General features: G+C 44.5%; 1 protein-coding gene across 1 annotated transcript; it reads right to left on the reverse strand.

Moving 5' to 3' along the window:
• Positions 1 to 2,835: 2,835 nt before the first annotated feature.
• LOC311269073 (serine/arginine-rich splicing factor 1B-like) lies at positions 2,836 to 4,053 on the reverse strand (the record flags this gene model as incomplete). The annotated part of the gene is made up of 4 exons (XM_084373052.1): positions 2,836 to 3,018; positions 3,294 to 3,453; positions 3,512 to 3,724; positions 4,037 to 4,053. The coding sequence occupies 4 exons, from the start codon at positions 4,051 to 4,053 to the stop codon at positions 2,836 to 2,838; spliced, it is 573 nt and encodes a 190-aa protein (XP_084229178.1).
• Between the last annotated feature and the right edge of the window lie 8,839 nt (positions 4,054 to 12,892).

Genomic DNA, 12,892 nt, shown 5'->3' on the forward strand with positions numbered 1-12,892 from the left:
TTTGGTCTTCTAAAATTAAATGGTTCTCATTACACCACATGACAGTGTCCTCTATGTTCTGTTGGTAAGCTTTGTGATTGTCTTTGTGGATGAAGCCATCAAGAGCAGAATCATCAGAAAGTTTGCAGGTGACAGCCAGCTGCTGGCCTCAACCTGCAGTCTGAGGTATACAAGGTGGGTGAATAAAAACGGGGACAAAACAGTTCTTTAGAGAAACCTGTGTTGGTCACAATAGTATTGGATACTTTACCACCAAGCCCTACATGCCTGGGTCCAGGTGTGAGGTAGTCCAAAACCTATGCAACCGTGGTGTCATTTAACAATAAAAACATTTTGGGTTAAAATATGCGGTTGGATTGCACCAGCTGACTCTAAATGGCAGTAGATTCAATGAAGCATATCAAGTAAAGCGTCATCCAGTCCCAAACCCTTCTTGTTTACAAACTGGAGTGGGTGTTGGTATGCAGAAACCAACCTGCTAAAATGCCCCAGGACAACTCTTTCAAAGCATTTCATAAGCTGAGAGGTGAGAGCTATGGGCCTGAGGTCTCCAAGTCCCCGACTTGTGATGTGTGCAGTTAACACACATCACAACGTTGGTCTGCACACACCTTAAGGGTTCGTGGCGAGGCCCCATCTGAGCCAGGTGTCAATCAATTTGCATATTCAGTTGTTTTTTTTTATGAGGACAGTGAAGGGTGAGGATTAGAATATAGTGATGATGGTTACAGTCAGGTTTCCTGTGTTGGACTGCTTGTTTCTGTGTTATTGCAGGTGGTGGGAGACATAAAATCATTTCCTCTTCACATATCAATAATATTATTTTACCGTATGAATTTCCTTTCTGCTTTAACACCTTCAGGCACACCAGAATGACACTGACCTTCTTTCTTTGTTTGGAGCCAAATAGGAATTGTTGCTGATATTTTTAATTAATGTTTGATTACAATTAAAATAAAAACCCTGCTCCTGCAGAAGTGGGTTCAACGTTCCTGTTAGCTTGTCACACAACAATAACTGATCCATTGAAAAGGGAATTTGTTCTGAGAAAAAACAGTTAACACATTTCAATTTTATTTGAGGTAAATACATTGAATTTTAAATATGCTTTAGATGAGCCGGTATAAATTTAAAGAACAAAGGCCCTTAACCAAAGCAGAACATTGTACCAGTGAGATGTGTAGTCAGACAATATAAGGCTAAAGTTATTAGAGCTTTTCATCTTGTCTGTGATTTTAAATTACCGTCATCCCACTAGAATCTTTTAGATGGACAACATAATCTCTGAATTTTGCAACTACAGAACAGGTACTAAAGAAAGAGAAAAACACAATGATATGAAACTATTAACTGAACTTTTATTGAAGAGAACAAAGCTTAAAGATACTTGAGATTATTTTTTAGCAAAACCAAAATGTATCTGCTGCATCACAAAACCCACCTAAGAGGGAAAAAAACACATAAAGGTCACATTCCCTTTTTCCCTCCCCGTCCTCCCTCCTCTACTGTTTACCACTCTCCTTACGTGCGTGGATCCATCCTGCACCTCCCAGCCCTCCTCCTGGTTTTGATCCAAGCTTTGCTCCTCTTATTAAAAAAAGGCAAGGTCCCGCACAAAAAGAAACATTTTCTTTTGACTTGTTTGAATGCCAATTTAGTTACATATTTTACTACAATGCTTCCGGTTTGATGGGGGTTGGGATCCTCTCTCGGTAAAAAATGCTCCTGCTCCTTGTATCCATCCCGAAGCCTAATCCTAATCCTGATTCCTGATCCGGCTCCGGAATAGGGAGACAATGAGCCCAGTCCAAACCTTCAGAATACCAGCAGAACCAAAGAGAAGGAGGCAAGTTAGAATCAGACCTTCAGAAAATACTGAAATAAAATAAGATATAATCAATCCTCAAAAAACTAGCAATTACTTCGGATACTAAGAGATGAGCAAAAGCAGAAACGCCAATGACCACTGGATCTACTACCTTACCCAACACAGCTTTTTAATATGCTTTTGAAAAAACTGCAGGACCAGAGTGAAAAACTACTGGGATTTAAGGGCTCCTGACAGAAGGCCAGTAACCCTGCTGGGTATTTACAATAGAATGGGTGCATGCACAAATACGGCAACTATTACATAACAAAACATGTAATACAATGACAAAAGTTTGGTAACAGTGCTCAACTATTTCCAAGCATATATTCAGAGTAAAAAAAAAAAAAAAAAAAGACTTGAGCCTTATTTTACGAAGATTTCAGAGTTGAGAGGCCGTCATACAGCCGTCCTCCTCCTGTTTATCCTAATATGAACTGTGTTTCCTTTTCCTGTTTCCATCCTATCCTGCTCCTCTGAACTCTACAGAGAGACACACGAGAGGGTCAAAGTACAAAAGTAAATGCAAGACCAAGAAAATATATATAAATATACCACCACCCCCCACAAAAAAACTAAAGCAGAAAGTAAATAATGAACCCTCCAAAAAGATACCAATTCCTTCAACACAACCTAGAATGAGAGGAGGAAAAGTACCGAAAAGGGGCATATCTTGATCTGATCGTTCTGTGGGGAAAAGGAAACACTGAGAAAAGGGAAAAGGATAATAGAAATATAAGGAAGAGGGTGATGCACACAGATCAGAGTGTTTCAACCAATAGTATCTGGTCAAATAAGAAATGTAAAATAAATTAAAAACAGAAAACTGGGGAAATAGGAATACACAACAAGAGAAACAGCAAACACATAAGACAGCAAATGGTCCATGGAGATGTGTTTGTCTTCTCCACTCCAAGATGCATTGCCTGGTTGAGCTGGCTGGTGGTTTAATCAAGGTCAGGTGTGTCTTAAGTGCGAGAGCGCGAGCGGAAACGGTGCGTCGAGTAATGTGGAGACTCTCTGCTGCGACGTGGGGAGTAGCTGCGTGACACGCTGTTGCTCCGGCTTCGACTGCGGCTACCTGAGCGAGAGCAACTGTAGCTGGGGCTGCGAAGACCATCCATCTTCACATGAATGTAGGCCGTCTCACCCTAAACACACAAACAAATGTGCAGGAATTGGAAAAATAGCTGTCATGGATGAAAACAACATGAAAAAGTGTTTCTCATCTTACAAAGGTACTCTACTCCATGCATGCATATCAGGCAATGTGTTATGGTCTTACAATCAGAAAATGTACCTTTACTTACTGTCCAAGTTTTTCCATTTGACCTTCTCCATTTTTCACTTAAGGACTTACCTTGAACAAAAAGTTTAAAATTCAAAATATAGTCCCAGAGCTATTCCTTCCTGCAACCTCACCTACCTCATGAGAGCGAAACTTAGTGTTATCCAGCTTGCGGACAGCGTAGGTCATGTCTTCTTTACGTACAAACTCCACCACTCCGGTGCCATCTCGATACACATCAGCATAACATACATCACCTGCCTCTCGCATGTGATCCTTCAGGTCCTGCCAGCTACCACTGGGAGGAAGACCTGAAAGGAAGAGTGTCAGATCATCAGAATCTCAACATTTACTACGCTAAAGGTAACAAGATAATCGACTGAAAGGTTAATAAGATAATAACCCTGTACTCGGAGCATCGCGAAGGTGGACCATACCTTCCCCTTGGGGGTCCTGAAGCTCCACCACCTGCCCTTCCACCTCCACGTCCACTTCGAGGGAACTCCACACGCAGACGGTAGCCATCATAGTCGTAACCATCACGTCCATAGACAGCATCTTCTGCATCCCTAAAGGATGACAATGACACTCACTCACTTTTCCCAGTATTCAATTCAATTCAATTCAATTCAAAAAACTTTATTTGTCCCCGGGGGGCAATTCAAGGTAGGCACGTGGAGCATTTGTACACAAAACAACATTTAACAGATATATAGCACAACACAGAACAGTAAGCTAGTTAAAATGAGAATAAAATAAAAATAAAGAAAATATATATAAAATGTAAAAAGGTATAAAATATAAAAGGTTATAAATAATAAAAGGTTATAAATATTTAGTGACTAGTATAGTGACTAGTATATGAATGTGTTTAATTTTACAACATCTTTTGAAACATCGCTTATGTGGATCCCCTAAATTATTCTAGTAAAGAATGTGACAACATTATATAATGAGGGGGACATATTATGAATGGAAAATAAACTCATCAATCCTCTCTATTGAGCCAGCCTCATTTAAAATGGCCCCTTTCCCTAAAATATTCACCAAAAATACAAATTCCACCCGAATCCAACGGGGACTGCTGTGTCTCGTTCAGCCGGCACAGGAGCACGTTTGGGAGAAGTTTCGAGTCAATCGGTCCAAAGACCTGGAAGCTATTGAAATAAATCGGCGGGGTATTTTTTCGTGAAAAATGGTCTTTTCTTTAAAATATTCATGTAAAATACAAATTCCACCGGAATCCAACCAAAACTGGCGACCCTGCTTACACCAGTGAGGAGGACATGCCTGATCGATTTCGGGTCAATCGGTCCAGCCAATCACTAACCCTAACCCTAACCCTAACCCTAGCCTCAGCCTTAAGCCAGGCCTCATGAGAGATTGTCCCTCTGACTAAAATATTCACCAAAAATACAAATTTCACCCGAATCCAACGGGGACTGCTGTGTCTCGTTCAGCCGGTACAGGAGCACGTTTGGGGGAAATTTCGAGTCAATCGGTCCAAAGACCTGGAAGCTATTGAAAAAATCGGCCGAGGTTTTGAGGAAAAATGGCCGCTTTTCCTTTAAAATATTCATGTAAAATACAAATTCCACCAGAATCCGACCAAAACTGGCGAGCCTCATTCCACCGGTGAGGAGGACATGCGTGATCAATTTCGAGTCAATCGGTCAAAAGACGACCGTGGTCCGAAACCCCAGCCCCTTAACCCTAACAGCAGCCTTAAGCCAGCCTCATTTAAAATGGCCCCTTTCACTAAAATATTCACCAAAAATACAAATTCCACCCGAATCCAACGGGGACTGCTGTGTCTCGTTCAGCCGGCACAGGAGCACGTTTGGGAGAAGTTTCGAGTCAATCGGTCCAAAGACCTGGAAGCTATTGAACTAAATCGGCGGGGTATTTTTTCGTGAAAAATGGTCTTTTCTTTAAAATATTCATGTAAAATACAAATTCCACCGGAATCCAACCAAAACTGGCGACCCTGCTTACACCAGTGAGGAGGACATGCCTGATCGATTTCGGGTCAATCGGTCCAGCCAATCACTAACCCTAACCCTAACCCTAACCCTAGCCTCAGCCTTAAGCCAGGCCTCATGAGAGATTGTCCCTCTGACTAAAATATTCACCAAAAATACAAATTTCACCCGAATCCAACGGGGACTGCTGTGTCTCGTTCAGCCGGTACAGGAGCACGTTTGGGGGAAATTTCGAGTCAATCGGTCCAAAGACCTGGAAGCTATTGAAAAAATCGGCCGAGGTTTTGAGGAAAAATGGCCGCTTTTCCTTTAAAATATTCATGTAAAATACAAATTCCACCAGAATCCGACCAAAACTGGCGAGCCTCATTCCACCGGTGAGGAGGACATGCGTGATCAATTTCGAGTCAATCGGTCAAAAGACGACCGTGGTCCGAAACCCCAGCCCCTTAACCCTAACAGCAGCCTTAAGCCAGCCTCATTTAAAATGGCCCCTTTCACTAAAATATTCACCAAAAATACAAATTCCACCCGAATCCAACGGGGACTGCTGTGTCTCGTTCAGCCGGCACAGGAGCACGTTTGGGAGAAGTTTCGAGTCAATCGGTCCAAAGACCTGGAAGCTATTGAACTAAATCGGCGGGGTATTTTTTCGTGAAAAATGGTCTTTTCTTTAAAATATTCATGTAAAATACAAATTCCACCGGAATCCAACCAAAACTGGCGACCCTGCTTACACCAGTGAGGAGGACATGCCTGATCGATTTCGGGTCAATCGGTCCAGCCAATCACTAACCCTAACCCTAACCCTAACCCTAGCCTCAGCCTTAAGCCAGGCCTCATGAGAGATTGTCCCTCTGACTAAAATATTCACCAAAAATACAAATTTCACCCGAATCCAACGGGGACTGCTGTGTCTCGTTCAGCCGGTACAGGAGCACGTTTGGGGGAAATTTCGAGTCAATCGGTCCAAAGACCTGGAAGCTATTGAAAAAATCGGCCGAGGTTTTGAGGAAAAATGGCCGCTTTTCCTTTAAAATATTCATGTAAAATACAAATTCCACCAGAATCCGACCAAAACTGGCGAGCCTCATTCCACCGGTGAGGAGGACATGCGTAATCAATTTCGAGTCAATCGGTCAAAAGACGACCGTGGTCCGAAACCCCAGCCCCTTAACCCTAACCCTAGCCCTAACAGCAGCCTTAAGCCAGCCTCATTTAAAATGGCCCCTTTCACTAAAATATTCACCAAAAATACAAATTCCACCCGAATCCAACGGGGACTGCTGTGTCTCGTTCAGCCGGCACAGGAGCACGTTTGGGAGAAGTTTCGAGTCAATCGGTCCAAAGACCTGGAAGCTATTGAAAAAATCGGCCGAGGTTTTGAGGAAAAATGGCGGCTTTTCCTTTAAAATATTCATGTAAAATACAAATTCCACCAGAATCCGACCAAAACTGGCGAGCCTCATTCCACCGGTGAGGAGGACATGCGTGATCAATTTCGAGTCAATCGGTCAAAAGACGACCGTGGTCCGAAACCCCAGCCCCTTAACCCTAACAGCAGCCTTAAGCCAGCCTCATTTAAAATGGCCCCTTTCACTAAAATATTCACCAAAAATACAAATTCCACCCGAATCCAACGGGGACTGCTGTGTCTCGTTCAGCCGGCACAGGAGCACGTTTGGGAGAAGTTTCGAGTCAATCGGTCCAAAGACCTGGAAGCTATTGAACTAAATCGGCGGGGTATTTTTTCGTGAAAAATGGTCTTTTCTTTAAAATATTCATGTAAAATACAAATTCCACCGGAATCCAACCAAAACTGGCGACCCTGCTTACACCAGTGAGGAGGACATGCCTGATCGATTTCGGGTCAATCGGTCCAGCCAATCACTAACCCTAACCCTAACCCTAACCCTAGCCTCAGCCTTAAGCCAGGCCTCATGAGAGATTGTCCCTCTGACTAAAATATTCACCAAAAATACAAATTTCACCCGAATCCAACGGGGACTGCTGTGTCTCGTTCAGCCGGCACAGGAGCACTTTTGGGAGAAGTTTCGAGTCAATCGGTCCAAAGACCTGGAAGCTATTGAACTAAATCGGCGGGGTATTTTTTCGTGAAAAATGGTCTTTTCTTTAAAATATTCATGTAAAATACAAATTCCACTGGAATCCAACCAAAACTGGCGACCCTGCTTACACCAGTGAGGAGGACATGCCTGATCGATTTCGGGTCAATCGGTCCAGCCAATCACTAACCCTAACCCTAACCCTAACCCTAGCCTCAGCCTTAAGCCAGGCCTCATGAGAGATTGTCCCTCTGACTAAAATATTCACCAAAAATACAAATTTCACCCGAATCCAACGGGGACTGCTGTGTCTCGTTCAGCCGGTACAGGAGCACGTTTGGGGGAAATTTCGAGTCAATCGGTCCAAAGACCTGGAAGCTATTGAAAAAATCGGCCGAGGTTTTGAGGAAAAATGGCCGCTTTTCCTTTAAAATATTCATGTAAAATACAAATTCCACCAGAATCCGACCAAAACTGGCGAGCCTCATTCCACCGGTGAGGAGGACATGCGTGATCAATTTCGAGTCAATCGGTCAAAAGACGACCGTGGTCCGAAACCCCAGCCCCTTAACCCTAACCCTAGCCCTAACAGCAGCCTTAAGCCAGGCCTCATGAGAGATTGTCCCTCTGACTAAAATATTCACCAAAAATACAAATTTCACCCGAATCCAACGGGGACTGCTGTGTCTCGTTCAGCCGGTACAGGAGCACGTTTGGGGGAAATTTCGAGTCAATCGGTCCAAAGACCTGGAAGCTATTGAAAAAATCGGCCGAGGTTTTGAGGAAAAATGGCCGCTTTTCCTTTAAAATATTCATGTAAAATACAAATTCCACCAGAATCCGACCAAAACTGGCGAGCCTCATTCCACCGGTGAGGAGGACATGCGTGATCAATTTCGAGTCAATCGGTCAAAAGACGACCGTGGTCCGAAACCCCAGCCCCTTAACCCTAACCCTAGCCCTAACAGCAGCCTTAAGCCAGCCTCATTTAAAATGGCCCCTTTCACTAAAATATTCACCAAAAATACAAATTCCACCCGAATCCAACGGGGACTGCTGTGTCTCGTTCAGCCGGCACAGGAGCACGTTTGGGAGAAGTTTCGAGTCAATCGGTCCAAAGACCTGGAAGCTATTGAACTAAATCGGCGGGGTATTTTTTCGTGAAAAATGGTCTTTTCTTTAAAATATTCATGTAAAATACAAATTCCACCGGAATCCAACCAAAACTGGCGACCCTGCTTACACCAGTGAGGAGGACATGCCTGATCGATTTCGGGTCAATCGGTCCAGCCAATCACTAACCCTAACCCTAGCCCTAGCCTCAGCCTTAAGCCAGGCCTCATGAGAGATTGTCCCTCTGACTAAAATATTCACCAAAAATACAAATTTCACCCGAATCCAACGGGGACTGCTGTGTCTCGTTCAGCCGGTACAGGAGCACGTTTGGGGGAAATTTCGAGTCAATCGGTCCAAAGACCTGGAAGCTATTGAAAAAATCGGCCGAGGTTTTGAGGAAAAATGGCCGCTTTTCCTTTAAAATATTCATGTAAAATACAAATTCCACCAGAATCCGACCAAAACTGGCGAGCCTCATTCCACCGGTGAGGAGGACATGCGTGATCAATTTCGAGTCAATCGGTCAAAAGACGACCGTGGTCCGAAACCCCAGCCCCTTAACCCTAACCCTAGCCCTAACAGCAGCCTTAAGCCAGCCTCATTTAAAATGGCCCCTTTCACTAAAATATTCACCAAAAATACAAATTCCACCCGAATCCAACGGGGACTGCTGTGTCTCGTTCAGCCGGCACAGGAGCACGTTTGGGAGAAGTTTCGAGTCAATCGGTCCAAAGACCTGGAAGCTATTGAACTAAATCGGTGGGGTATTTTTTCGTGAAAAATGGTCTTTTCTTTAAAATATTCATGTAAAATACAAATTCCACCGGAATCCAACCAAAACTGGCGACCCTGCTTACACCAGTGAGGAGGACATGCCTGATCGATTTCGGGTCAATCGGTCCAGCCAATCACTAACCCTAACCCTAACCCTAACCCTAGCCTCAGCCTTAAGCCAGGCCTCATGAGAGATTGTCCCTCTGACTAAAATATTCACCAAAAATACAAATTTCACCCGAATCCAACGGGGACTGCTGTGTCTCGTTCAGCCGGTACAGGAGCACGTTTGGGGGAAATTTCGAGTCAATCGGTCCAAAGACCTGGAAGCTATTGAAAAAATCGGCCGAGGTTTTGAGGAAAAATGGCCGCTTTTCCTTTAAAATATTCATGTAAAATACAAATTCCACCAGAATCCGACCAAAACTGGCGAGCCTCATTCCACCGGTGAGGAGGACATGCGTGATCAATTTCGAGTCAATCGGTCAAAAGACGACCGTGGTCCGAAACCCCAGCCCCTTAACCCTAACCCTAGCCCTAACAGCAGCCTTAAGCCAGCCTCATTTAAAATGGCCCCTTGCACTAAAATATTCACCAAAAATACAAATTCCACCCGAATCCAACGGGGACTGCTGTGTCTCGTTCAGCCGGCACAGGAGCACGTTTGGGAGAAGTTTCGAGTCAATCGGTCCAAAGACCTGGAAGCTATTGAACTAAATCGGCGGGGTATTTTTTCGTGAAAAATGGTCTTTTCTTTAAAATATTCATGTAAAATACAAATTCCACCGGAATCAACCAAAACTGGCGACCCTGCTTACACCAGTGAGGAGGACATGCCTGATCGATTTCGGGTCAATCGGTCCAGCCAATCACTAACCCTAACCCTAACCCTAACCCTAGCCTCAGCCTTAAGCCAGGCCTCATGAGAGATTGTCCCTCTGACTAAAATATTCACCAAAAATACAAATTTCCCCCGAATCCAACGGGGACTGCTGTGTCTCGTTCAGCCGGTACAGGAGCACGTTTGGGGGAAATTTCGAGTCAATCGGTCCAAAGACCTGGAAGCTATTGAAAAAATCGGCCGAGGTTTTGAGGAAAAATGGCCGCTTTTCCTTTAAAATATTCATGTAAAATACAAATTCCACCAGAATCCGACCAAAACTGGCGAGCCTCATTCCACCGGTGAGGAGGACATGCGTGATCAATTTCGAGTCAATCGGTCAAAAGACGACCGTGGTCCGAAACCCCAGCCCCTTAACCCTAACAGCAGCCTTAAGCCAGCCTCATTTAAAATGGCCCCTTTCACTAAAATATTCACCAAAAATACAAATTCCACCCGAATCCAACGGGGACTGCTGTGTCTCGTTCAGCCGGCACAGGAGCACGTTTGGGAGAAGTTTCGAGTCAATCGGTCCAAAGACCTGGAAGCTATTGAACTAAATCGGTGGGGTATTTTTTCGTGAAAAATGGTCTTTTCTTTAAAATATTCATGTAAAATACAAATTCCACCGGAATCCAACCAAAACTGGCGACCCTGCTTACACCAGTGAGGAGGACATGCCTGATCGATTTCGGGTCAATCGGTCCAGCCAATCACTAACCCTAACCCTAACCCTAGCCTCAGCCTTAAGCCAGGCCTCATGAGAGATTGTCCCTCTGACTAAAATATTCACCAAAAATACAAATTTCACCCGAATCCAACGGGGACTGCTGTGTCTCGTTCAGCCGGTACAGGAGCACGTTTGGGGGAAATTTCGAGTCAATCGGTCCAAAGTCCTGGAAGCTATTGAAAAAATCGGCCGAGGTTTTGAGGAAAAATGGCGGCTTTTCCTTTAAAATATTCATGTAAAATACAAATTCCACCAGAATCCGACCAAAACTGGCGAGCCTCATTCCACCGGTGAGGAGGACATGCGTGATCAATTTCGAGTCAATCGGTCAAAAGACGACCGTGGTCCGAAACCCCAGCCCCTTAACCCTAACCCTAGCCCTAACAGCAGCCTTAAGCCAGCCTCATTTAAAATGGCCCCTTTCACTAAAATATTCACCAAAAATACAAATTCCACCCGAATCCAACGGGGACTGCTGTGTCTCGTTCAGCCGGCACAGGAGCACGTTTGGGAGAAGTTTCGAGTCAATCGGTCCAAAGACCTGGAAGCTATTGAACTAAATTGGCGGGGTATTTTTTCGTGAAAAATGGTCTTTTCTTTAAAATATTCATGTAAAATACAAATTCCACCGGAATCCAACCAAAACTGGCGACCCTGCTTACACCAGTGAGGAGGACATGCCTGAACGATTTCGGGTCAATCGGTCCAGCCAATCACTAACCCTAACCCTAACCCTAACCCTAGCCTCAGCCTTAAGCCAGGCCTCATGAGAGATTGTCCCTCTGACTAAAATATTCACCAAAAATACAAATTTCACCCGAATCCAACGGGGACTGCTGTGTCTCGTTCAGCCGGTACAGGAGCACGTTTGGGGGAAATTTCGAGTCAATCGGTCCAAAGACCTGGAAGCTATTGAAAAAATCGGCCGAGGTTTTGAGGAAAAATGGCCGCTTTTCCTTTAAAATATTCATGTAAAATACAAATTCCACCAGAATCCGACCAAAACTGGCGAGCCTCATTCCACCGGTGAGGAGGACATGCGTGATCAATTTCGAGTCAATCGGTCAAAAGACGACCGTGGTCCGAAACCCCAGCCCCTTAACCCTAACAGCAGCCTTAAGCCAGCCTCATTTAAAATGGCCCCTTTCACTAAAATATTCACCAAAAATACAAATTCCACCCGAATCCAACGGGGACTGCTGTGTCTCGTTCAGCCGGCACAGGAGCACGTTTGGGAGAAGTTTCGAGTCAATCGGTCCAAAGACCTGGAAGCTATTGAACTAAATCGGTGGGGTATTTTTTCGTGAAAAATGGTCTTTTCTTTAAAATATTCATGTAAAATACAAATTCCACCGGAATCCAACCAAAACTGGCGACCCTGCTTACACCAGTGAGGAGGACATGCCTGATCGATTTCGGGTCAATCGGTCCAGCCAATCACTAACCCTAACCCTAACCCTAGCCTCAGCCTTAAGCCAGGCCTCATGAGAGATTGTCCCTCTGACTAAAATATTCACCAAAAATACAAATTTCACCCGAATCCAACGGGGACTGCTGTGTCTCGTTCAGCCGGTACAGGAGCACGTTTGGGGGAAATTTCGAGTCAATCGGTCCAAAGTCCTGGAAGCTATTGAAAAAATCGGCCGAGGTTTTGAGGAAAAATGGCGGCTTTTCCTTTAAAATATTCATGTAAAATACAAATTCCACCAGAATCCGACCAAAACTGGCGAGCCTCATTCCACCGGTGAGGAGGACATGCGTGATCAATTTCGAGTCAATCGGTCAAAAGACGACCGTGGTCCGAAACCCCAGCCCCTTAACCCTAACCCTAGCCCTAACAGCAGCCTTAAGCCAGCCTCATTTAAAATGGCCCCTTTCACTAAAATATTCACCAAAAATACAAATTCCACCCGAATCCAACGGGGACTGCTGTGTCTCGTTCAGCCGGCACAGGAGCACGTTTGGGAGAAGTTTCGAGTCAATCGGTCCAAAGACCTGGAAGCTATTGAACTAAATTGGCGGGGTATTTTTTCGTGAAAAATGGTCTTTTCTTTAAAATATTCATGTAAAATACAAATTCCACCGGAATCCAACCAAAACTGGCGACCCTGCTTACACCAGTGAGGAGGACATGCCTGAACGATTTCGGGTCAATCGGTCCAGCCAATCACTAACCCTAACCCTAACCC

Source organism: Pagrus pagrus (genome assembly GCF_965226575.1).
Source record: "Pagrus pagrus genome assembly, chromosome: 14".
Taxonomy (NCBI): domain Eukaryota; kingdom Metazoa; phylum Chordata; class Actinopteri; order Spariformes; family Sparidae; genus Pagrus; species Pagrus pagrus.